This window comes from Staurois parvus, unplaced genomic scaffold (genome assembly GCF_062004578.1).
Source record: "Staurois parvus isolate SC_StPar_1 unplaced genomic scaffold, SC_StPar_1.0 ptg000032l, whole genome shotgun sequence".
In the NCBI taxonomy this organism is placed as follows: domain Eukaryota; kingdom Metazoa; phylum Chordata; class Amphibia; order Anura; family Ranidae; genus Staurois; species Staurois parvus.
This window is the reverse complement of record NW_028317828.1, coordinates 1879970-1907262: the sequence shown is the minus strand read 5'-3', so window position 1 is coordinate 1907262 and position 27293 is coordinate 1879970. Positions and strand designations below refer to the sequence as shown.

The 27293-nt window shown below is 45.6% G+C and overlaps 1 protein-coding gene across 2 annotated transcripts in view; it reads right to left on the bottom strand.

The window, feature by feature from the left end:
• The window catches only part of DHDH (dihydrodiol dehydrogenase), a 136873-nt gene extending 109817 nt beyond the window's left edge, over positions 1-27056 (bottom strand). Inside the window, exon 1 of one of the 2 annotated variants that reach the window (XM_089660856.1) lies at positions 27026-27056. Coding sequence is in view for 1 of the 2 variants with exons in the window: in XM_089660847.1 (XP_089516973.1) it covers positions 21270-21359 (90 nt within the window). In the remaining variant the exon portion in view is untranslated. Of the gene's footprint in view, positions 1-21269; positions 21426-27025 lie in introns of those variants that run through there. The other variant, XM_089660847.1, reaches the window with a different exon arrangement.
• Between the last annotated feature and the right edge of the window lie 237 nt (positions 27057-27293).

Here is a 27293-nt window from a genome sequence, read left to right as displayed (position 1 = left end):
GAGGTGTGTGGTAGGGTGGTGAGACTCCCCATGGTGGGTAGCGGGTATATACCATAATGTTTTCATACTTTTTTTTTATATGTCCAATTATTTAATAAAACTGCTTTTGTAGACTCCGAGGTGCTCAATCCTTGTGGGGTTTTTGTTTTGACAGAGTTACTATATTGCTTAGCAAAAGTGTTCCAGGGCCCAATCAGCCCTAAAACTGTACCTGCTGGGAAGCCAGCAAGTCAAGCAATTTGTTTCATCTGCGGAGGACTGGGACACTACAGCCAAGTATGTACAAGCCCACAGAAGCTTGAAAGCCAGCACCATGCTGTAACCAGGTGCCCACCTCCAACAGCCATCTCCAATTCTAAAGAAACAGAGAAATAGCAGAGGAGATCCAAAGACTCTCAGGCATCATGGGAAAATTCCAGTCAGTGTTCACAACATCACTGATTCACCAGTAGAATTATGGGCCTGAATGCTGCTAGGACAGGTAAATCCAGCTACCCCAATCTCACCCACAGATTGTCCCATAGAGAGGTTCTACCTGCAGAACACCCTGCTCTTACCTAGGTGGAAGGATCTTTTAGGATGGGGGGTGATATTTTCGAATAGCGAGTTTTATATGGGGTGTGCAGAGTGCCCAAAAACAAATTTGTCTTCAGGAAGACTAACCATGCTAAGAAAGGGCTCAGAGGATTCCATTGCGTGATCTAGAAGATCTCCATGAGTAACTGACAGAATTAAAGAGGATGGGCATCATTCGAGAGTCACTCAGCCTTTATGCTTCACCCAGAGTGGTGGTGAGGAAGAAGAATGGTTCCTGTGGGATTTTTATTGACTACTGCACACTCAAACAGGAGAAACCTCCTCAATCAGTATACCGCACCTTGTATAGCAGATGCTCTACAAAAGTCTGTTGGGGGTGAAGTGGCTCAGTGTACAAAACCTGAAGAGCGAGTACTACCAGATCCACATACTTCCAAAAGACAGAAGACAACCTTCATCTGTTCACTAGGGTTCTTCAAACTTGACAGAATGCCCCATGGCCTGACAGGGGCTCCAGCAGCCATCCAGAGATGAATGGAAAAGACAGTATGGGACATGAAGCTGATCAAATTTCTGGTGTATCTAGACAACCTTGTCTTTGGCAGGATGCTAAAAGAGCATGAAGAGTGCCTACAGAAGGTGCTGAAGAGACTTCAGGACCAAGGGTTGAAGTTGTCCCTAGAGAAGTACCAGTTCTACCAGCCCTCCACCACCTACTTCACACATGTCTCAGCTGAGGGAGTATGCACTGACCCCCCAGAAACTGGATTCTGTCACCTCCTAGCCAATGTGACAGAACTTAGGTCATTCCTGCTGTTCTGCTCATACTATGGAAGATTTGTCAAGGGACTTCACAAGATAGCTCAGCCCCTCAATGAGTTGTTGAAACGGTGAGGACAACGACCCAGACTCCCTAAAACTAGTCAAACATACTGAAGGACACAGGAATCCATGAAAATCAGTAGAAGAGCAATGGACTGACCAGTGTGAGCAAGCCTTCCATCAGTGGAAGGGGAACTTAACTAGTGCCCCTGTTCTAGCCTATGCTGATCCAACCAAATCTGATGAACTTCATGTTAATGCCAGTCAAGGTGGGCTAGGCAGAGTGTTATACCAAGAGCATGGTGAAAACCTACAACCTGTTGCCTATGTGAGCTGAAGCCTCACCCCTGCTGAGAACTATCCCACCCACAACCTCTGATGTGGGCAGTGGTGGATAAACTGAATGATTACTCTTGTAGTGCAGACTTTGTGGTCAAAACTCAAAATAACCCACTCACATATATACTTACCCAGCTAAGGCGGACGCCACTGGACATAGATGGTTGGCCACTGATAAATATTAATGATATCAAATTTATTATTTGGCACTTATATTGATGGCAAGCTTGCAAAATATTTGTTTTTTATGATTAATCATAATTAATATTAAAATGTGTGAATGGTCACCTTGAGTCAGTGATAGTGTTAAGTTCTTCAGATACAAGTTGAGACTGGAGATAGCTGAATTAACCAGCTTAGAGCTAAGTATTCTATAATAGGGCATATCTGGTTAGAGGACTCTGGAATAAAATGTCAAGGGTGTTAGAAGTGACTCAAAATAGAATTACATAATGTATTCTAATAGTATCTGTATGTATTTAGCTTATGTTTTATAAGTTGGTAATATTGTTACATACGTAAATTTGTGGTTATACAACATTATTGTGATGTTGTAAAGATACGTTCTTAATTTATAATATTTAAATATGAGTAAGCTGAAGTTACATCACCAGCTTATTATGAGCGTTACTAGAGATGAGTGAATTATTCAAAAATTCAATTCGACTGAATCGGCGAATTCGTGAAAAAATTTCGATTCGAGTCGAATATATTCGCTGCGAATTTAACTTCTAAAAGGGTGTTTCTAGGCTTCAGAGAGCCTTTATATTAGTGCAGAACACTGTACCTTTAATTTAAATGCCCTTGGAGTCTGCTGGGGAAGAGAAATAATACTATCAGTCAGTATGACATGCAGATGAGTGCCGTCGATCTTAGAATCACCGCACACTTCACTCATTTGGGCAGTCACGGGGCCAAAACCAGAGTGTGGAGCCACAGTGTGGCGGTGGAGGCAGCAGCAATGGGAGGCCATACAGCACCCTATGACAAAATGGAACCCACCAGCAGTGTGAGGAGACCTGAAAGTGGCACATGGCAGAGTGTGGCGATGGAGACAGCAGCAATGGGAGGCCGTACAGGGACCCATGAGACACTGTGGACCTGGCAGCAGCATGAGGAGGCGGTACGGGGGCCCATGGCAGATTACGGGCCTGGCAGCAGCAATGGGAGGCCGTACAGGGGCCCATGACACACTCTGGACCTGGCAGCAGCATGAGGAGGCGGTACAGAGGCCCATGACAGATTACGGGCCTGGCAGCAGCATGAGGAGGCGGTACAGGGGCGCATGACAGATTACGAGCCTGGCAGCAGCAACTTGGACAGGAGGACGTTCAGCTTCTGCACCGTCGGGTGCGTGCTCGCAAACTGTTGTCTCTTGGAAACGGATTCCAAGAAAGACTGCTGACGGAATCCGTGAAGAGGAGTAGCAGGAGAAGGAGCATCTGAACGAGCGGAAGATGCCAACAAGCGACAACAGGGGCCCATGACAGATTACGGGCCTGGCAGCAGCATGAGGAGGAGGTACGGGGGCCCATGGCAGATTACGGGCCTGGCAGCAGCAATGGGAGGCCATACAGCACCCTATGACAAAATGGAAACCCACCAGCAGTGTGAGGAGACCTGAAAGTGGCACATGGCAGAGTGTGGCGATGGAGACAGCAGCAATGGGAGGCGGTACAGGGACCCATGAGACACTGTGGACCTGGCAGCAGCATGAGGAGGCGGTACAGGGGCCCATGGCAGATTAAGGCCTGGCAGCAGCAATGGGAGGCCCGTAATCTGCCAGCACCCTATGACAAAATGGAACCCTGGGCTGGGGCAGGCAGAACCGCCGTATCTTTATCACGGTTTTCCCAGGCCACCGAATGGCGACGCTGCATATGCTGACGGAACGCTGTAGTCCCAACATGGGCCCCCTGGCCACGCTTGACTTTCTGGCCACATAGTCGACATACGGCTATGTTTACTTCCTCGGGCGGCTTGACGAAAAATTGCCACACCGCCGAGTAGGAAACTTTGCCCCCGCTACTCCTCGCTGGCTGACTGCTACTTCCTCTGTGCACACCGGCACCACTACTGGCCGTGGTGGTAGGCTGCAGTGGAGCTGGTGCTCTACTCCGTGGCCGTTTGCCTCCACTGACACTGCTGCGACCCTGCTGCCTCCTGGGCAACCCACCGACTGTTTTGCTCGCTGCCAAGCTGCCACCCTCTTCTCCTGATGATGCGGAAGCAATAGCCTGATGACGACGAGGCTGCCAAGTGCGATCAGCCTCATCATCATCAATTAGGGTCTCCGCCTCACTACTAGCCCCCTCGGCTGCGTGTGGGTCAGGAGACAGACCTGTCTCTAGACCGGCTACCGAGCCACTCTCCTCGCCACTACTTCGTTGCCTGGCTGCTGAAGAGGCGGATGTCTCCCCCCGTTCCTGACCGCCCTCTGTTAGCTCTTCCTCACTGTACAGTGGGGCTGAGCCCACAGCATGCGATACTTCGCTTGGTGAGGGAACACCAAAGGACAGGGGCAGGTCGAGGACACGTGATTTCAGTGGGCTTGCTCCCGGGCCATGCCAACTAACGGTTGTGTCTGACGTACCCACCGACTGTTGGCTGTAGGTGTCAGAGGTGACCTGGGAGGAGGAAGACGACCGAGCCAACCAATCGATGACGGCAGGGTTGTCGGTGGAGACACGACCGCTGGATGACACCGGGAGCAATGGCCTCTGGCTGCGACTAGTGCTGCCTCGACCCCTTCCTCTGCTGCCACGTCTGCTCGCTCCTAAAACATTGCCTCCTCTGCCACTCCTCTGCATGTTGTCTTACATACTCTTTAATTCAACGATTATGTGTCCCTGAGTAACAATTCTGTGTCCCTCAGTAACAATTCTGTGTCCCTCAGTAACAATTCTGTGTCCCTCAGTAACAATTCTGTGTCCCTCAGTAACAATTCTGTGTCCCTCAGTAACAATTCTGTGTCTGTCCCTCAGTAACAATTCTGTGTCTGTCCCTCAGTAACAATTCTGTGTCTGTCCCTCAGTAACAATTCTGTGTCTGTCCCTCAGTAACAATTCTGTGTCTGTCCCTCAGTAACAATTCTGTGTCTGTCCCTCAGTAACAATTCTGTGTCTGTCCCTCAGTAACAATTCTGTGTCTGTCCCTCAGTAACAATTCTGTGTCTGTCCCTCAGTAACAATTCTGTGTCTGTCCCTCAGTAACAATTCTGTGTCTGTCCCTCAGTAACAATTCTGTGTCTGTCCCTCAGTAACAATTCTGTGTCTGTCCCTCAGTAACAATTCTGTGTCTGTCCCTCAGTAACAATTCTGTGTCTGTCCCTCAGTAACAATTCTGTGTCTGTCCCTCAGTAACAATTCTGTGTCTGTCCCTCAGTAACAATTCTGTGTCTGTCCCTCAGTAACAATTCTGTGTCTGTCCCTCAGTAACAATTCTGTGTCTGTCCCTCAGTAACAATTCTGTGTCTGTCCCTCAGTAACAATTCTGTGTCTGTCCCTCAGTAACAATTCTGTGTCTGTCCCTCAGTAACAATTCTGTGTCTGTCCCTCAGTAACAATTCTGTGTCCCTCAGTAACAATTCTGTGTCTGTCCCTCAGTAACGATTCTGTGTGTGTCCCTCAGTAACGATTCTGTGTGTGTCCCTCAGTAACGATTCTGTGTGTGTCCCTCAGTAACGATTCTGTGGCCCTCAGTAACGATTCTGTGGCCCTCAGTAACGATTCTGTGGCCCTCAGTAACGATTCTGTGGCCCTCAGTAACGATTCTGTGGCCCTCAGTAACGATTCTGTGGCCCTCAGTAACGATTCTGTGGCCCTCAGTAACGATTCTGTGGCCCTCAGTAACGATTCTGTGGCCCTCAGTAACGATTCTGTGGCCCTCAGTAACGATTCTGTGGCCCTCAGTAACGATTCTGTGGCCCTCAGTAACGATTCTGTGGCCCTCAGTAACGATTCTGTGGCCCTCAGTAACGATTCTGTGGCCCCAAGTAACGATTCTGTGGCCCCAAGTAACGATTCTGTGGCCCCAAGTAACGATTCTGTGGCCCCAAGTAACGATTCTGTGGCCCCAAGTAACGATTCTGTGGCCCCAAGTAACGATTCTGTGGCCCCAAGTAACGATTCTGTGGCCATAAGTAACGTTTCTCTGGCCCTAAGTAACGTTTCTCTGGCCCTAAGTAACGTTTCTCTGGCCCTAAGTAACGTTTCTCTGGCCCTAAGTAACGTTTCTCTGGCCCTAAGTAACGTTTCTCTGGCCCTAACTCTCTCCCTCAATACAGACAGCTCTGCCTCTCTTGAATGACTGGAGGCAAATGGAGAATTCTAAAATGGCCACCATTTATAGCTCGACCATTACACAGTGCTGGCTGGCTGGCTGGCTGCTGATTGGCTAATGCGATCACATGTCATGAATGAATGCATTATGGGTCTGCGCGCCTTGTCTGCTTGCCTTCCCAGACATCCCCGCTCCGTCGCCGCACATGTCGCCGCCATTTTAGGAAAAATTTCGATTCGCGCATCCGAAGTATGCTAATTTTCGGATTCGTCGCGAATCGAAATTTTCCTAATATTCGAAACGAATTCCACTTCGCCTAGTTCGATTCGCTCATCTCTAATCGTTACATATGTACCTGTCAATAAAAACACCATATATGTAGCGTCCCCTCCCTTCAATGAAATTTCTCTGCTAAGCAGTATTGATTGCCATACAAGGTCCCAAGATCCCAAATTATGACGCTTACTTGCTTCATAAAAGGCCCTAAAGGGACAGTCTCACTGGGACACACACTCATACACAAACACACACCTGTCCAAAACAGACACTCATAAGAACATTCTGAGAAGCTGGAACAGGTGCATGCTGTAAGACAAGAATAGTAACTTCTGTCTACTTCCCAAAGACTCCAGAAGGACAAGGAGAACATGGCAGAAGCTGGAGTTAGAGATACTGAACACAAGGATGATACATCTTTAAACTTCTGCTTGATATTTCTGGTTTTATCTACATGGAACTGTTCATGATACGCTTTACATTGTTATTTTAAGCCATGGTGTGATAAAAAAAAAATAAAGTGTGATTTTATTCTATTTCAACTGCTCTTTCATTCATAATCGCCTCAAGACACTAAAGTAGTATTATATGTGTCTCAAAAATCCAACAGCCACCCTTGGTGTTTTGCTGCAGTGTGAAATACTGTCCAGGGGTCAGGAACAAAGATGCGGATTCCATTTCCAGGAGATCCTATGACTCAGCAACTTCCTCTGAAGAGTGGACACCAGAAGGGATACAAGTATTGTGTCAAGCAGTAGAGCATCAGACCAGAGGAGCGACAGGAGCTGAAGCCATTGGAGTCTCAGTTGCAGGTCACTATTGTGACCTTCTCAAAGAGCTCTCAAAGACTAAGACAGGAACAGATGTAGGACCTTCTCTATGGCTTAACATTAAAGCCCTGGAAAGTCCAGATCTGCTGCTGACAGATGCTCCAAAAGAAGCACGTGTAGTTCACAAAGAATGGGAACAGTGGCAGATATGCAACAGGGTGGTCTACTGACAGTCCCTTTGGATGCTTCTGAAGATAAATGGCAACTGTTCCTGCCATAAATGCATAAAGAGATTGTGTTGACTGCCCTGTATGATAATGATGGTCACTTAGGGCTCGAAAGACCTTTCAAACTAGTGAGAGACTGCTTCTATTAGCCCTGCATGAGGGCTGAAATGGAAGTATAATGTCTGTCATACAAAGAAATATATTACCCAGGAGAGCCACCCCAGTGCGCCATCTTCAGTGTCAAGGACCAATGGAATTGGTGTGCATGGACTTTTTGTCTGGAGCCTGACAGAGAAAGGTCTTGTTATGCCCAGTCATTCACAACCAAGGAAGCTACACACGTTTTATTTTTTCCTTAGTGAGCAAAACCAAGTTAAGAGTATTTCTCAGCATTTTAAAAGTTGACTGCCATTTTGATTGCTAAGGTGTGTTTATGAGGTTGTTCCAGGATACATATATGTTCCAGGAGTGTGGTAATTTCTTGTTGATGCTCTAATAACTCGAGCTCCAACATAATGGGGGAACCTCTTTTTTACACATTTATGTGCCCCACACCACCCACAGAGAAATCTCCTGGGAAATGTTAGTGGGAAGTATTCCTTGATATCACTCTCTATGGAGCTCACGTTGCGGCTGTTGGAGCAGGCTCTTATTCAACCTCCATGTTTCCAGATGTCTTATCTTTTTCCCTAAGGTCAGCGTCAGCATGACAAGAGCATGGTCGGATATTGTCCGGGTACCAATCTCCCCTGCTTTAGCTTAAGCAAAAGTAGTGCTAAATGATGTAGGAAAAAGTAGACCAGATGGGAGTAAGAGTTGTAAAGAGAGGAGTAGAATGTATAATTTCAGGAGTTGGGGTGTAGGAGATACCAGACATCCACCAGACTCTCCCCAGAGAAGGGCCCTTTTGAGTCTCTGAAGAACCACATAAGATGTGAGTGGAACCCTTAGAAACATCCAATAATGGATCCAAGGCAACATGTAGATTGTCACCCAATATTGATATACCCTCCGCAAAAATCAGACAGTTTCTCAAGACAGAGCTCAATGAAACCCACCTGATTCACATTGGGGGCACACAAAAAGTTACCATGGTGACAGGTCAACCATAGATAGTTCCCTTAACAAAGAGAACCCTACCCTGGTCATCCCGCAGAATGTCAGTGCATATCCATGCCACCTACTTGCAGATCAGAATACTGACCCCCCCCTGCTTCCTGCTCCCAGTACCTGACACCCTGCTCCCCTTGTCTCCTGTCCCTGCCGTGACCAAGTGTGTTCCCTCCATTTTGTATTTGTAGGTTATTATTTGGGTTTTTGCACTGTCAGATTTATTTATCCCTTACATTGTTTATGGTTTACTGGTGTTGGAAGTGAATGAATGGCATGTACTGTATTTCTCTGAACAAAACTCTAGGGTTCAACTGGCCTCTATGCTTGCTGACAGGGTTCAGTCTGCTGCTGGTGTCCTGCTGTCCATTGCCAAATCTGCCTCTGGTGATCTGCTGTCCTCTGCCAAGCTTGCCTCTGATGCTCCTTTGCCTGTTCACTCTGGTGGTTTTGTGCCTGTTGTCCAGCTTAGTGGTCATGTCTCTGATGTCCAGCCTGATGGTCATGTCTCTGATGCCCAGCCAGAGAGTCATGTCTCTGATGCCCAGCCAGAGGGTGCAATGCCCAATGCCCTGCCTGCTTCTGATGGGCCTGTGCCCTATTACCCACCTGCCTCTGACAGTCCTGTGCCCAACAACCTACCTGCCTCTGTTGGTCCTGTGCCTGATGATCAGTCTTCCTGTGGTGGAACTTTGCCCAATAGCCCACCTGCCTTTGATGGTGCTGAACCTGATGACCCACCTGACCTTGCTGATCCTGTGCCTGCTGCCCAGCTAGAGAGTCCTGTACCTGCTGCCCAGCTTGACAGTGCTGTGCCTGCTGCTCAGCCTTATGTTCCTGTCCCTGCTGCCCAGCCTGCCTCCGATGCTCCTCTGCCTGCTGCCCAGTCTGCCTCTGATGCTCCTCTGCCTGCTGCCCAGTCTGCCTCTGATGCTCCTCTGCCTGCTGCCCAGTCTGCCTCTGATGCTCCTCTGCCTGCTGCCCAGTCTGCCTCTGATACTCCTCTGCCTGCTGCCCAGTCTGCCTCTGATGCTCCTCTGCCTGCTGCCCAGCCTGCCTCCGATGGTTCTGTGCCCGCTGCCCAGCTAGTCTTTGGTACCAGGGTCTCATCTGCTGTTGGGTCTAATTTTTCTGCACCTCCAAGTTTGTCCCTCTTGCAGCCAATTCATTATGAACTGCATTCCACAGTTCAGCCCCAGTAGTAGAGGCCTTCCGGGAAAGGGCAGAGTTCCATCTGAGCCTTGCCCTGACCTAGGTAGTATCTCTGCAATCACAGGTACATTAGGGGAACCTTGCTGGGTAACCAATACCTTGGGTAGTTAAAATTGAAATATCCTCCTGCGGTCAACTATGAAATTACCTAATAAATAGCCAGCTGCTATCACCTATTCCCTATACCTCAGGATGTGTAAATTATAACACAAAATGGTGAAGCGCTATGCAAATGCAACAAATCAGTGTATATACACACAAATATAGGTGAATAAATATACATTAATAAGCAATAAGTAAAACGTGAGACTCCAATCTTTTAAATAATATAGAGTGACATGTGCTTAAAACAGCAACACACTATGCAAAAACAAGTGCCTGGTCTGCCAATAAAAATATAAACACACCAGGTTAAATGAAAGATATACCCAAAATAGATATATATATACATATATAATATTAACGCGAGACTCCAATCCTTGAAATACAAAGTGACCCGTGCTTAAAAACAGCAACACACTGTACAAAATGCCTGGTCTGCTAAACAATATGTATACACTGTAGCAATATGTTATATGCTGTGTATGGCCTCTAGGGGTCTCACTACTTAGATACTGGTACAACTGTGTTATTGCCTCTCTTTGGTTGTAGTTCTAGGGCAGACACATGTATAATGGCAGCTAGAAGCACCTAATAAAATGTCTCCTGTTAACTACAGTGTGTGAGCATCTGAGCAGGATCCACTAACAGAACATGGTGGCAGCTGGGCACTGAACCTCTGAATAGCAAGTCTTCTGTCTACAAATACAGATTGTGTGACACTGGAACTGTACAGAGAATCAGCAACTGTAAGTACAGAGTCCCTATCAGACTGCACTATGGAGAGTGGCCTGAAACCCCCTCAGAGACTGGATGTCACTTCTTCCAATCTCTCACAGACATGGAGACACTGGAAGGAAGAGTTTACTCTGTATGTGGACCTGACAGTGGCACCCAGAGATGAGCAGAGGGAAGTAAAGCTGTTTTATTACTTGATTGGGGAAAAAGGCAGAGAACTAGCCGAGACCCTGCTCACAGACAGCATGGCACTGACAGACATACTGCAAGCATTTGATAAGCACTGTGACCCCAAAAAGAATGAGACGGTGGAGAGATACAAGTTCTTCTCAAGGAATCAGGAGATTGGGGACAGTGTGGACAGATATGTGACAGAGCTGAGGAGACTGGCTGCAACCTGTGGATTTGGGGACATCAGGGACTCCCTTATCCGAGACAGGATAGTGTGTGGCATCAGAGACTCACCTCAGAGAAAGATTACTGAGGGAGGAAGAGCTGGTGCTGGAGAAATGTATACAAATCTGCAGGGCTGCAGAGCTGACTAAAGACAGGCTGAAGATGATGGAGGGCACCAGTGATGCCTCAGTACATGCAGTATCTGTGAAAGGCAGAGCAAGGTCCAGGCTCCCTGTGAGCTCAGTCCAGTGTAAATACTGTGGCAAAAGACATGAAAGAGACAAAGAGAAATGTCCAGCGTATGGGGAGTCCTGCAGGACTTGTGGCAAGATGAACCACTTTTCAGCTGTGTGCAGATTCAAAACCAGCAAACAGTACAGACAAGTCCACACAGTGACCCAGGACACAGACGAGGACAGCACAGAGGGCATCACATGGCTGCAGCTGCAGTCTGCAACAGAGAACGTCAATGTAGTCAAACAGCCAGTAGCCAATGATGCAAAGCAGCTCTTTGCCATATTTATGGTGGATGAACAGCCCATAAGATTTCAGCTGGATTGTGGAGCAAGTTGCAATGTCATTCCATTTACTCTGCTTAACAAACAGGTTCCCATTGAGCCCACTGATAAGGTACTGGTCATGTACAACAAAAGTGTTCTGAAACCCATGGGAACATGCAAGCTAAAATTAAGAAATCCACGTAACAGAAAGAGCTACAGAGTGGAGTTTACGGTGTTGCAGGAGGACGATCACATTCCTTTGCTGGGAGTTAAAGCAGTTCAGGCTATGGACTTAATAAAGGTGCAGTCCCATAACATCATGGCTCTGGAAGTTTCTGACAATACTCAAAATCCTACACAAAAGGCAGAATACATTTTGGATTTTCACCACATAAAAGTATGCTGATTTATTTGAAGGTGATGGGTGCCTGGAAGGTAAATACAAACTAGAAATTGATCACACAATACAGCCTACCAGACTGCCTACAAGAAGAGTACCTGTAGCCTTAATGCAACCGCTTAAAGAGGAACTGCAGGATTTGCACAGCAGAGGTATGATAGCACCGGTACAGGAAAGCACAGACTGGATAAGCAGTTTGGTGATAGTGAAAAAACCATCAGGCAAGTTAAGAATATGCATTGATCCTAAGCCACTGAACAAGGCCCTTAAAAGAAATCACTATCCAATGCCAACAATAGAAGATATTCTACCAGATCTATCAAAGGCTAAAATATTTTCGGTATGTGATGTGAAAAATGGGTTCTGGCACGTGGAACTGGATAAAGAATCAAGTTTATTAACAGCATTTTCTTCCCCATTTGGACGCTATAAGTGGCTTAGAATGCCAATGGGAGTAAGCCCAGCTCCAGAAGTGTTCCAACAAAAATTGATGCAAGCTTTGGAAGGACTGTCTGGAGTAAAAATAATAGCAGACGATATACTAATAGTTGGGGAAGGTGATGATCTAGAATCCGCAACAAAGGATCATGATAAAAAGATGATACAATTCTTAGACAGATGAAGAAAAAAACAAATCAAACTGAACCTGGAAAAATTCAAACTAAAAATGACAGAAGTACCATATATTGGACATCTTCTTACCTCAAATGGTGTTAAAGTCGATCCAGAGAAGGTGAGGGCGATACAGGACATGCCGACACCTACAGATATACGTGGAGTACAACGATTCCTGGGCATGGTGAATTATCTTTCCAAATTTTGCAAGCATTTATCAGACATGTGTGAGCCACTGAGACAGCTAACTCACAAAGACGTACTCTGGGAATGGACAGAAAGCCATGAAACTGCTTTTCAGTCAGTGAAAAATGCTATTGCAGACGCAGCAACGCTAAAATATTTTGATCCAGATCAAGCAGTGGTAGTACAATGTGATGCCTCAGAAACCGGCCTTGGAGCCACACTAATGCAGGATAAACAGCCAATCACATATGCAAGCAGAGCGTTAACTCTAACAGAGCAAGGATATGCTCAAATCGAGAAGGAACTACTAGCGGTAGTATTTGGGTTAGAGAAATTTCACCAGTACACCTACGGTCGACAAGTGGTGGTGCATTCAGATCACAAGCCTTTAGAAAGTATTACAAAGAAGCCACTACTGAATGCCCCAAAAAGACTGCAGCGTATGCTGTTAAGGCTTCAGAAATATGATTTTAACATTTGTTACTGTCCAGGGAAGGATTTACTGATTGCAGATGCCCTAAGCAGAGCTTACTTACCCATCACAAATGAAGAAGAAAAAGACATTGAAAGCATCAATATGTGTGAATATCTGTCTGTCTCAACAGACAGACTGAAACAAATACAGACCTGCACAGCGGAAGATAAAACTCTACAGATCCTATCGACTGTCATCTTGAAGGGATGGCCAAAACACAAGCAGCATGCTCCAATGGAGGTTTCTCCATTTTTTCACATAAGAGATGAACTCTCTGTGCAGCATGGAATCATCTTTAAAGGAGAAAGAGCTGTCATACCACAATCACTTAGAAGAGACATTATAGAAAGATTGCACTCGACTCACTTAGGTGTAGAAGGATGTCTACGTCGTGCACGAGAATATGTTTATTGGCCTGGAATGAATGTCCACATAAAAAACTTTATAGCACAGTGTGAAATATGTGCATCGTGCAATGATAAGCAACCGAAAGAGACATTGCAACCACATACAATTCCAAACAGACCATGGTCAAAAGTAGGAACAGATCTGTTCACGTGGAACGACAAGGAATATCTGGTAACTGTGGACTATTTTTCCAACTTCTGGGAGATAGACTACTTACAGGACACAAGAGCCAAAACAGTAATTAAAAAACTCAAGGCCCATTTTGCCAGATATGGCATTCCGGATATTGTGTTCTCTGACAACGCCGCTCAATTTACATCGGAAGAATTCAAAAAAATTCAGGGAGAGGTGGGAATTTGAGCACCAGACATCTCCTGGATATCCGCAGAGTAATGGTAAAGCCGAGTCAGCAGTAAAAACAGCCAAAAGACTCATGCAAAAGGCAAAACAGGCAGGTACAGAGATATACCTGTCTATACTGGACCACAGAAACACACCCACACAAGGCCTAGACACCAGTCCAGCACAGCGGCTTATGAGTAGACGTACAAGGACTCTCCTACCAACTGCAGGTCAACTACTAAAGCCAAAGCTTGTGGGCAATGTTAAAGCCAAACTAACGAAGAATCAAGATAGGCAAGCTTTCTATTATAATAAATCTGCAAAAGATCTGCCTGTTCTCCAGAGCAATGACAATGTACGGATTCAGCCAATAGGGAAATATGACAAACACTGGAAAAAAGCGAAGGTTGTACAGAAATTGGGACCACGGTCCTATGAAATTATAACAGAGGAAGGAAGAAGATGGAGGAGAAATCGGAGACATCTGAGAAAAACACAAGAAGGAGATGATACAGGGCCCTGGGAACAGTATATGGACACTCAAAGCGATGAGACTATGAATACCAGCAACAAAGAAACAGGAACTGCTGAGGAGCATAGGGAGGTAGGCAGATAGAGACAGTCCCAGAAAATAGACTGCCAGAATCAGAAGAAACCTCATATGTTACGCGAGCTGGCAGAACAATCAGAAAGCCGACTCACCTCAAGGATTATATCCAATTTATAGCTATGTTCTACTTCACCATTTTGTGTTTGTTATATTTCATTGTTCTTTTATTTAAAAGAGAAAGGATGTAGCAATATGTTATATGCTGTGTATGGCCTCTAGGGGTCTCACTACTTAGATACTGGTACAACTGTGTTATTGCCTCTCTTTGGTTGTAGTTCTAGGGCAGACACATGTATAATGGCAGCTAGAAGCACCTAATAAAATGTCTCCTGTTAACTACAGTGTGTGAGAATCTGAGCAGGATCCACTAACAGAACATACACACCAGGTAGAGTGAAATATATACCAAAAATTAGATATCCATTATTAATATATCAAGTGATAGGTGCAACAACACAAATAGAAAAAAAAATAAAAATAGACAATTGAAAAAAAATCATTCAGTGTAAACATCGACAGTGACCAGTCCAACAAAAAGTGCTTCAATCTTCAGTGTACACTATAAGTGCTCTCAGTGACACTCTTTGTGACTTATCCCACAGTGGCTAAAGTGCCTCCTCACCTCCTAACATCGACCCTTAAGGGCATAACACCTTTGGTAATCCTCAAACCAGACAGCTTCCCACACTATGGCTCCACCGACTCCAATCGGGCTCAGATTATAACTCAGCGCATCAAATATCCCTTTCACACAATAGGCTCAGGCATGCATGACAGGGGTAAAGAGAAAGACCTCCATAGTGTAATACCGCTTTATTAATGAAAAAAACGCCAAATAAATGGACACTCACATTAAAATCCTATTAGTACAGCAGTTTCCCATGTGCTATGGGTGTACTAGGGGACTCGGGTGTACCAAGATGGCGTCAAAACCGGAAGCGCATCACCGCTGAAACCGGAAGTGTCACCGCACATGCTCTCTACGCGTTACACCATGATAGGACATGTGGCTTCCTCAGGATCACGTTTTAATTATTGCTTATTAATGTATATTTATTCACCTATATATTTGTGTTTATATACACGGATTTGTTGCATTTGCATAGCGCTTCACCATTTTTTGTTATATTACCTTGGGTAGACCTGTGTGGCTGTTAGAGAGTGGGGCAGTTTCTGCCAAACCAGATGTGGAATGGCTGGTTGCAATGGGATACAGTGTGTGTGTGTGTGTGTGTGTGTGGTCAGGACTTGTGTCATTAGTTGGGTCGTCTGCTGGTGGCACTGTTCCCAGAGTTGAAGGGCACAGTTCCTGTGGCCACTAGCAGGCATCTCCCAGGAGGTATATAATCCCGCCCTTGAATGAAGTACAGGTCTTCAGTATTCTTCCTGCAAGCAGTGTCCCTGCCTGAGCCTGATCCTGGTTCCTGAGCCTTGTACCTGCTCTCTGTATCTTGCGCCCTGCTTCCAGTACCTGGATCCCTGCTCCCCTTGTCTCCTGACCTTGTCCTGCAAGGTTTGTTCTCTGTATTTTGTAGGAGGGTATTTAGGGTATTATTTGGGTTTTTTGCACTGTCACTTTTATCACTTGCATAGTTTATGATTTACTGGTGTAGGTGTTGATAGTGTGTCATTTGTCATAATAAACCTACTGTATTTTAACCTTATTCAGCTGATTCCTGATTCCTCAAGGTAAAGCCCACTGATCTGATGCTGGATGCCTGCATCCCTGATAATGAGTCTCTTGGAAAAAGGCAGCATGGGCAAAGGTTTTCTATAGTTCACCTAAAATTTGGGATTTTTTCTGTGATGTGTTCATGCCCTTAGTATTAAGCCCTCAGTCACATCAAAACCGATTTTGAAATCATGCAACTTACAGTGAAGTCATACAATTTCAAAATCGGGTGACCTGCCGATTTCAGTTGCGATTTGCAAGACATCTGACACAGATGTCTATGCAAATCGCAATAAAAGTAGTGCATGTGAAATAAATTTCAGCTACATTGGTCAGCCACATTGAGAGCGTAGGAGGGGAATTTCTACTTCCACAATTCCAGTATACAGGCCTTCGCTGCATTTAGCAAATGGATTAACATTGAGTTTTTATATCTTTGGGAGATCAGAATGGTGCAGAGTGTATATGGTGGGATGAAGAGCCCAAATCGAAATCAGTAAGCTGCTTGATGGTTTTCGCAACTTGGGTCCAAAAAATAGGTAAGATAGTTCCCTCTTCCTCCTTACAATGCCAACAGATACTCTCTGCTTCAGGAAAGATTTTTTTCATTAATACAGGATCCTTATATCAGCGAGTGAGGACATTGTATCCCTGTTTCGGGCATTTACTTGTAATGGGTGAAATAGAGAATGTTTGCTTTGTACAGAGGAAAAAGTTAGGGCTCATGTTCACAGGGCATTTGAAAAACTATTCTTACCGCTGGAAGCTGACTGCTAGAAAACGTAGGTTAAAAACCATCAGTGTAGCCACGTTTACCTACCGTGTTTATGTGCGTTTATGCAAGTTTGCATTTAGAAGCGTTTTTAGAAGATAACCTCAGGAGACCTTCCCAAATGCCCAGAATGCACTGAAAAGTAGTAAATTAAAAAGGCTACTAAAATACCGCATGAGTTATTTTCTCAAGTCATGCGGTATTTTAGTAGTGAAAAGCATGCGTTGATGTTTCAGCTGTCAGCGAGATTCCCCACTGACAGCTGAATGTAAAAGAAAGAATTGGCTGCAATTAAAAAATAAAAAAATGGTGTGGGGATTCCCCCTCCATCCCTACCAAGCCCTTTGGGTCTGGTATGAATGAAAAAAAAAAATTAATATGGCGTGGGTGTCGCAATTGCGGCGTCAGACACCAGACCTTCTCACCAAACTCGTGACCGAAGGGCTAACCGATCTACAACCGCGATGTGACATGCGTAACAATGCCACACCCAGCTGTACCCTGCACAACGATTTTCCAGCTAATGGATACCGATCGATGTGCCAGCAGCCTGAATCGATTGTTACTGGGTCAGGTTAATTACACAATTAACCCTTCACACTGCCAACACCTCCTTTTTGATCAGAGAAAGAGGAAACTCAGCGTTCAGCTATAACAGAATAATGGTTGATATAATTGTCTGTATAAAACGGTCCGCAGGCCGGTTATACAGAGGTTCAAACAAACACAGTAGCGTTCTCTTTAGAGGCAGGGATTCGTTAATTGCAATTAAGAGCTATAGAAACAGTTCAACATTTTCAGAAAGAAAGATTTATTACCAAGAGGTCAAACGGGTGCAATAAAAATATTTACAGAAAAAGATGTAACTAAGAGAGAGATATATATATATATATATATATATATATATATATACATACATACATACATACATATACATACAGAGACTAGCAGCACAGCAAAGAGATATCAGGGAGAGGTTAAAGGATTAAGATACTTACCTTGGATGTAAGCAGATCAAGTTTCTGAGCAGAAGGGCTTTGATCTCCCTATGTTATGATGGAAAAAAATGGGAGATGTCTTCAACTCACTACTCTTAGGCTTGACAGCCTGTTTTAAAGTTTCCCAGCAGGGGGTGGCTCTGAAGTAAAGGACCTGTTTAGGGAGGAATCATCAGGCGGAGCCCTAAACTGGAGCCAACATCTTTCATAACTCATATTCTGGTCCATAACCTTCCATCTGCACCAGGGACCTCCCACCCACGGGTAGATTATTATGCAGACAATTTTAAAGATTGACCAGATATGAATTATGAAGTTGTATGCTAAACGGTTCACGAGATCGATTTCTCTGCTTTCCCGTGCGCCTGAGATAAGGCGAGTGACCCATCAAACTGTTCGCTTGCTCATTGTCCATCCAATGATATGTGCGGCTTTTATGTATGTCTCTCATATTCCAAGATATGAGGCATAGGGGAAAAATGGATCTTTTAAAAATGTTATCTGGTGTGTGCTTCTTGGGAATGCCTTGAACTCCTGGGAAGACTCCTTTATCTTTTTACGAGGTGTGAAATTACACAGGTTCTTTGGTCAGTGAGAATCCAACTCTCTTGGGCGCTCCTATGACCCTCCATTGACATTCCTAACTCACACACTTACTGGCCACATGTCCCTGGGCCTCTCAGGAAGGGAGGGGGGAAAGCTGAGGGGAGAAAATGGAGATGCCTAAAATTGGTTGAACCGCGTCCATCTCTGATGCGCATGTTTGCGACAGTGGGGTCCCCCCCCAAAATTCACACCAGACCCTTATCTAAGAATGCAGCCCGGGAGGTCAGGATGGGGGGCAAGCGAGCACCCCCCCTCCTGAACCATACCAGGCCACATGCCCTCAACATGGGGGGGTGCTTTGGGGTAGGGGGAGCTCCCCCCCAAAGCACCTTGTCCCCATGTTGATGGGGACAAGTGCCTCTTCCCCACAACCCTGGGCTGTGGTTGTGGGGGTCTGCTGGCGGGGGGCTTATCAGAATCTGGAAGCTCCATTTAGCAAGGGAGCCCCCAGATCCCAGCCCCCCCATGTGAATGAGTATGGGGTACATAGTACCTCTACCCATTCACAAAAAAAAAAAAAGCTGTAGTGTGAAAAAAGACAGGAGACATTCTTTGACAAGTCCTTTATTAAAAGAAGGAAACTAAAAGAATGTCCCCCAAAGTAGATCCAACGTCAATCACGATGCCCGCCTCCACCTGAAAAAAGAAAGAAAAGAAGGCTCCGCACCCGACGCTGGCTCCCTGCTGTTTGCCTCTATGCTGGCTTGACAGTTCTTAAATATGCAAGGGGCGGGGCAATCACATATGTGACCTGCCCCGTGTGATGTCATTGACCAGCATGCCCAGGCCGATGATGTCACAGGGGTGGGGTCACAAGGGTGAGAGGCATTCACATGGGGGGGGGGGCGGTATCTGGGGGTCCAGATTCCGATAAGCCCTCCGCCCGCAGATCCCCACAACCACAGCCCAGGGTTGTGGGGAAGAGGCCCTTGTTCTCATCAACAAGAGAACAAGGTGCTTTGGGGGGGGGGAGTCCCCCTACCCCAAAGCACCCCCCCATGTTAAGGGAATGTGGCCTGGTATGACTCAGGAGGGGGCGCTTGCTCACCCCCCTTTCCTGACCTACCAGGCAGCATGTTCGGATAAGGGTCTGGTATGGATTTGGGGGGGACCCCCACGCCATTTTTTTTTAAATTTTGGCACACAGCCATCCAGAGCAGTGTGCCCGAGCTCACAGGGAGGAGTCCTCCTTCGTAAACAAAACAGTCCTCCTCCCCATTGGGACCCCGTGATTGACAGCCGTGGCCGTGAATGGCGGCATGGGTAGGGGCTCATGAGTCTTGTGCACACCACTACCCACAAATGCAAAATCATGTATTTATACGTGATTTTGTGCACCCGTGCTACCCTGTAGCAGTATTTATGCTATAGGGCGGATGGAAAGTGGATAATATGCAAGTTACTCCTGTTTTCTGTTTGGTTGGGTAGATTTTCCTTCAATTCTTGTCCTAGACACAAGACGAAATTAGAGCATATCTCTCCAAAGTAGGGGGAAATCCTCCCTAAGGCTCCATTCACACCTATAAAGATGGACAGAAGGGGGCGCCAAAGTGTAGAGGGTTATTTTATTAGGAACATAGGGTGTTAAAACTACTCACAAACATGAGGAATAAGAAAGCACGGTAAGGTAATCCTTTGGTGTGGTGTGGGTCCTGGTTGTTCAGGATGATCGGGGATGGAGCAGTCAGCTGTCAGCAGTGCAGTGAGTTTAAAAATGGTGCCGAAAACGCACTACTATGCATTTCAGCAGCTTCTCCTTTGAACTCTATTGTAGCAAAAATGTTTTTTGCTTGTAAAAAAATCCATGACCCTCTCCAAAAATGCAGCAGCTCAAAAAAGCATAGATGTGAACATGTTCCATAGGAAACCATGTTGAATGGACTGTAGTGCGTTCCTGCAAAAAGCACTAAAAAACACATTGGTGTGAACATAGCCTTAAGGCTACAATACACAATGCAAATGTTTGCAGATTCAGCCAAAATGCAAGCCATGGAGGCTCACGCTGGCAGCACCAACACAACAAACATTGACTGTTCAATCAACTTTTATTGAAGAAGCCACATTTAAAATTGACTGATCACCTGCATCCAATCAGACGCAGACACTGTTTGGGTATTCTGAAATCTGCGGGTTGTCAGAATACGGTAGCCATCAGGGGAGATTTGTAAATCTGTGCTGTTTAGACTGAATAAAGGAATCGGTTAGATTTCTTTCCTTTAATGAGCAAGCTGAAGTAAAGAATTTGATGCATGCCTAGCTAGCTTTAGACAGTTGCTACCAGAAAAGGTTTGCCCATTGAAAGATTTCCCCTCACCTACTGTTATCATGACAACTCAAAAAGGTATTTCCCTTCACTTTCTGTACAAACAGAGGGTAAAGCCCCCAGCAGAACTACAGAAAGCAGTAAAAATGTGACAGAGGCTCGAATTCATCCACACCATATCCAAAACTGAAGACAAGCTTTGGAGTTCTATACACATCAAGGTGAAAATAGGATGGCTTGGAAAATTTCCTGCACACGGTTGACTTCCTACCAACTGATGCCATAAAACAACACTATATATGTAAACATGACTTTAAATTAAAATGACAGTTAACAAGAAAAAAGCAGCATAAAAGCTACATAAAAGTTAGTAATCTCATTTTCTTTGCAGGTAGAGCAGCAATTCATGTATTATGTAAAAAGTTTATGGAAAAATATTTTTTTGATTTGTTGATCTAGCTGTGGGGATAATCAGAGTTTCATCTGGTTTAGCATTTGGTATTTAAGTCATACACTGCTTGTTAGTTGCACCTAGTCTGAAGATTAGGCACTTGTTTTAGTAACACAATGCACAGTCAGCATTAAATTCTGTAGATGAAGCTGTTTTGTACTCACCTCGTGATCCTGGGCTGGCAACGTTTGCAGAGCTACCACAAAGTCATTGCTGATTTTTCCTGCAGAACAAATCCCCCACTTCGTGGCCATATTGTGAGGTGTAATTTAACAGCTCTTGTCTGATTGTTGTGTTAGTAGAGGGGGAGGGAGGGAAGCCTGTTTGGGTTTTATAGAACAGGCAGAGTAGGCGTGCCTGGTTGGAAACTATGTGCCGTTCTCTTGCTGGAAAAAGGCCAAAAGCTCAGCTCTTCCTCATTGTGGCTGATTTCAACACACTCCCTTGTTTGAAAAACATTTAAACATTAGCCATAAAGCAGTACTAAAGCCAAAAACTAAAAATGTAACATATACTCTATATTGCCAAAAGTATTGGGACACCTGCCTTTACACGCACATGAACTTTAATGGCATCCCAGTCTTAGTCCGTAAGGTTCAATATTGACTTGGCCCACCCTTGGGAGCTATAACAGCTTCAACTCTTCTGGGAAGGCTGTCCACAAGGTTTAGGAGTGTGTCAATGGGAATGTTTGACCATTCGTCCAGAAGCACATTTGTGAGGTCAGGCTCTGATGTTGGACGAGAAGACCTGGCTCACAGTCTCCGCTCTAATTCATCCCAAAAGTGTTTTATCCAGTTGAGGTCAGGACTCTGTGCAGACCAGTCAAGCTCCCCCACCCCAAACTCGCTCATCCATGTCTTTATTGACCTTGCTTTTTGTATTGGTGCGCAGTCATGTTGGAACATGAAGGGGCCATCTCCAAACTGTTCCCACAAAGTTGTGAGCATGAAATTATCCAAAATGTCTTGGTATGCTGATGCCTTAAGAGTTCCCTTCACTGGAACTAAGGGGCCAAGCCCAACCCCTGAAAAACAACACCACACCATAATCCCCCCTCCACAAAACTTTACACTTGGCACAATGCAGTCAGTCAAGTACCGTTCTCCTGACAACCTCCAAACCCAGACACATCCTTCAGATTGCCAGACAGAGGAGCCTGAACAAGTCTCCACTGCTCTAGGGTTCAGTGGCAGCGTGCTTTACATCCCTATATCTGATGTTTTGAATTGCACTTTGTGATGTAAGGCTTGGACACAGCTGCGGGCCATGGAAACCCACTCCACAAAGCTCTATATGCACTGTTGTTGTGCTAATCTGTAGGCTACACAAGTTTAGAGGTCTTTAGCTATTGACTCTGTAGACAGTTGGAGACTTCTGTGCACTGTGTGCTTCAGCATGCGCTGACCCCGCACTGTCATTTTACGTGGCCTTCCACTTTGTGGCTGAGTTGCTTTTGTTCCCAGTTGCTTCCTCTTTGTTATAATACCACTAACAGTTGACTGTGGAATATTTAATGGCAAGGAAATTTCACAGATGGACTTATTGCACAGCTGGCAACCTATCACGGTACTACGCTTGAGAGCGACTCATTCTTTCACAAATGTTTGTAGAAGCAGTCTGCATGCCTAGGTGCTTGATTTTATACACCTGTGGCCATGGAGGTGAATGGAACACCTGAATCCAATAATTTGAAAGGGTGTCTCAATTATTTTGGCAATATAGTGTAGCAACTTACCAGTAAATAAACGCACTACAGTCCATTTAACATGGTTTCTTATGGAACATGTTCACATCTATGCCTTTTTTGAGCTGCTGCAGGTAAGTTGTGACCTGATCCTCCAGCAACCACCTAAGGGCTCTGTCCCTCTCTGCCTTCAACTACCTTCTTATCCTGTCTGTCTTCACTGGAAATTGCTTGCCTTGCTTGGGTTATAGGCACCTATAGGTGAATGGACACTGGTTGACCAATCAGAGAGGAGGTCCTCCCCTATATAACCCCTTCTATACAGTTTTTGTAGCAAGCAATGGCATTCCCAAAAGAGGGGTGGGACCTCTGTGTCTACTCCAAGAAATGGATTCTACAGGTAAGCATGCAGAAAAAAATCCAATTTTCTTTATCGTACATCACGGGACACAAAGCAGGCCATTCAAGACTATGTGGGATGTCCCAAAGCAATAAGGAAAATTTGAGGAGAGGGTGACACCATGATAGTCACCAGCAATAATCCCTCAGGAACTACTTATCCGTTTGTAAAACCTTGCGGCCAAAGGCAGAATCCTTTGCGGCTCTGACATCCACCTGGTAGAGTCTTGGGAATGTGTGAACCAAAGACCATGCCAACCGAAGGCCTTGCAAACCTGAGACACTGACGCCTGATGGTGGATTGCTCAAGATTCCCCCACACTCCTGGTAGAGTGTGCTTTCACCCAAAAGGGTGGGACTTTACCTTTCAAACCATAGGCTTGAATGATCAGTTAGTGAATCCAATGAGAAATAGTCACCTTGGATGCCGCCTGTTCCTTCCTAGGCTGCTCTGGCAGCACAAATGGAGCATCTGACCTGTTCTGTCGCCTTCAAGAAGACCCTTACAGCAGGAACCACATCCAAGGTATGCAGAGATCTCTGTCGATCTGACTGAGGCCCAGGAAAAAAATGGTGGCTTTAGCAAAACCTCCAAAACCAAGCTCAGGTCCCAAGGACACAAAGGCAACCTGAGAGGAGGAACCATATGCATTACTCCTTGTAAAAAAGTGAGAAGCAATGGGCCTCTGGAAAAAAATAGCTAATGCTGAAACCTGGCCCTTAATGGTACCAACAGCTAAATTCCTCTGCAACCCTGTTTGAAGAAACGTCAGAATCCTGCCAATCGCATACTTTCGGGGGTGCCATTTGTGAACCTCACACCAGGCAATGTAAGCCTTCCAGGTTCTTTAATAAATGTTCCTAGAAACTTCCTTTCTAGCACCCAACAAAATAGGGATGGAAGAATCTGACACTCACCTATTCTTCAGGAGCTTGGTTTCAATAGCCACGCTGTCAGATTTAGTGACCGTAAAGCTGGGTGCAATATGGGACCTTGAGACAACAGGTCTGAGTGATACGGCAGGGCCCACAGCCCATCTACTGCCACCTTCACTATGTTCATGTACCAGGCACTCCTGTGCCAGGCTGGAGCAATCAGTATCACTGGAATAGACTGCTCCTGAATTGTGCATAAGTGATGGGGCAGCAGCTTAAATCAGTGAGAACTGGTTCCTTGGTGCCTCTAAGGCTTCTACCCCTGCCGCGCGGTCTTTTTTTTGGACACAAAAAGACCAACCTCCTTGTTGAACCTGGATGCCAATAGATCTACATCCAGGCAACCCCATTGCTTCCTTGAAAACATTGGAATGCAAGGCCCATTCCCCTGGAATCAACTGCCGGCGACTGAGATAATTCGCCTGCCAATTTCCACACCTGGAATGAACACTGCTGACAATCTTGGAACATATCTCGGTGCATCGGTGGTTACCAACTTTCACACCAAAGGATCTTCCCTTCTCCAAATTGTGAGTTATCAACCACTAATTCAGGCTCTGCTGCAACTCTGGAGACAGAGATATGCAGTAATCCAGGACCGGAATCTTTTTGTTCTAAACAGACAGAATGTACCTTTGCAGCAGTCTGGAGTGGAATTGAGCATAGGAAATAGCCTCGAACGAGGACACCATCTTCCCCAGCAACCTCATACAGAGGCGAATTGGTTCCAGGGCCCACTTCTTGAGGTTGAGCACCCAGCCCAGCTATTCCAGGATCTGCATCGTAAGGACCACATCCTGCTTCAGATCTGGCACCAACCAATTTCTGAACAAGAGATCGTCTAGATAACCTGTGACCGATACTCCCCGAGTTCTGAGTAGCCCCAACTCTGGAGCAAGAATTTTGCTAAAAAATCTGGGAGCTGTGGCCAGCCCAAATGGTAGTGATATGAACTGGAAATGTTGAGCCCCTACTGCAAACCGCAGAAATCTTTGGTGAGGAATGAATATCAGTACATACCTGCATCCTTGATGTCTATGAACACCAAAAAATCTCCCTCCTGTAGGGAGGCCACTACTGACCAAAACGATTCCATACAAAACGATCAGACATATAGGAACTGATTTAGCCCCTCGAGGTCCAAAACGGGCCTTACATCCCCATTTGTTTTTTGGACTGTAAACAGATTTGAATAACACCCCTGCAACCTTGAACCAATAGGCAATCGAGTGCCTGAAATAAAATTCTTCTTTTCTCTGGATTTGTTGATACATTTGACCTTAGAATCCAGGGAGAGGGAAATACCTGAAATTCTAGTCTGTACCCCAGAGAAATTATAGAAATTACGCATTTGTCTTGGGTTAAAGCCCTCCATGTGGCCACAAAATTTTAAATCTTCCCCCCCAACTGAATCTACCCCTAGTGGCTGGGACCTGTGTGTTGACTGCCTGGTAGATGAGGGCCCAGCAACCGAAGACCCTGACAACTTAAAAGAAGGGCATTTGGATTACCTCTTAGAGGGTAGAAGAGTACTTTTACCCCCTGAAATCTTTCAGATATATTTGTCCAAATCTACCCCAAACAGCTGTTCCCCATAAAAAGAGAAATCTGCCAAAACAATTTTTTGCATGGCAGTTCTGTTGACCAGCTCTTCAGTCACAAATCTCTGTGCATGAGCACTGATAAGAGGACCAAGCGAGAAGTTTGCTGAATTGAATCTATATTGTAAAAGGCTGAGCAAACTGTTGGCGCTATATAAATCCTGTACAATAATAATAATCCTTAAGAGCATCAACCGCGAAACACAAAGCATGCGAACATCCTCCAAATCCTGGACCGAGCATTCCCCTGCACTGATGGTCTTCCAACCCGTTATTTGACACAGTCAGAAAGACTCTGACAAATGCCAATAGCTGCCACAGTTGGCTGTGTGACAGAACCTGCCAGGGAGAAGGAGGCCTTAAGGAGACACTCCAGCATATCTGCTGGGTACTTAAAAAACCTGTACATTATCCACAGGACATGTTAAAGATTTATTTAGGGATGAAACAGCTGCAGCCACTACAGGCAACCCCCATTTCTTAAACTTTTGTTTCATGGGGTACACAACAGAAAACCTCTTTGGTGGAACAAAAACCGTGCCTGGGTGGTGGCAGTCAGCATACATAATTTGCTCCAGAAGAGGATGCACCGGAAAGGCCTGATTACTATGTGAAGGCTTCAAAGAGCCTAGGGAAGAATAAGTAACCTCAGGGGTTTTTATCAGAGGTAGCCCAAATTCAAACCGTACCATATCAGTGTGGTCTGGACTAAAAATCTCTGAAACTGGAAGGCAGAGACCTCCTGCTTCTCCTCAGGCTGTAACTCCTCAGACAGAAATTCTATTGCCTGACCTTACTCCAGCTCTTCCTTATCCTCAGACTCCACCCATTCCTGCTCCAGGATTGGCGGTTCTATCCCACTTCAAAGTCTCCTTAGAAACCGATGCAGTCATCCCAGCGATCTTATCTTCTAAACTCGCTAAGGCTGAAGCAAGATCATCTTTGGTTACATATGCTGAGGCAGAAGCCCGAGTATTAGCCACAATGCCAGATAGATGCAGCGGCTCAGACTGCCCAGTCGCCTCTGGCCTGTCGGGAGAGGATATTACAGAAGACCTTCGGCTAGGTTCCTCAGGACCTGGCAGTGGTACACTAGTGCCCTTTCCTGCTGCACCTCCTCCACTCTGCTTTCTGAAAAATATTACTTTAGAAAGCGCAAACCTGTGCACCTCCACTGGTAACACAGATCACAATGATACAGCTATGCAAGTAGTGAAACACTCAATGCTGCCATATGAGTCACGAAGGGCAGCTGCTGGCTGACTGGTCCACGCTTCCCCTTCAGGGAATTACTCACATGCCCCTACAGCCCGCTCTGTGTCCCGGACACAAGAGATATGTCAGCAGCAGCAGCAGCCCAAGTGTATGCTGACCTCCAGATAAACAAAATATAGTGACTTCCGTTTCTGGCCACACACCCTCTAGTGGCCAAAAACAAAAGAGCAAGTACATCTTGGGAAAAACAGTGAGCACTCCCCCTGGTGGAAACTCACAGTCACAACACCTCTCCTTTTCCCTTCAATTTAGAGATTTGTCTGTTTCTCTTTACAGAGAGAAAAAAAGAA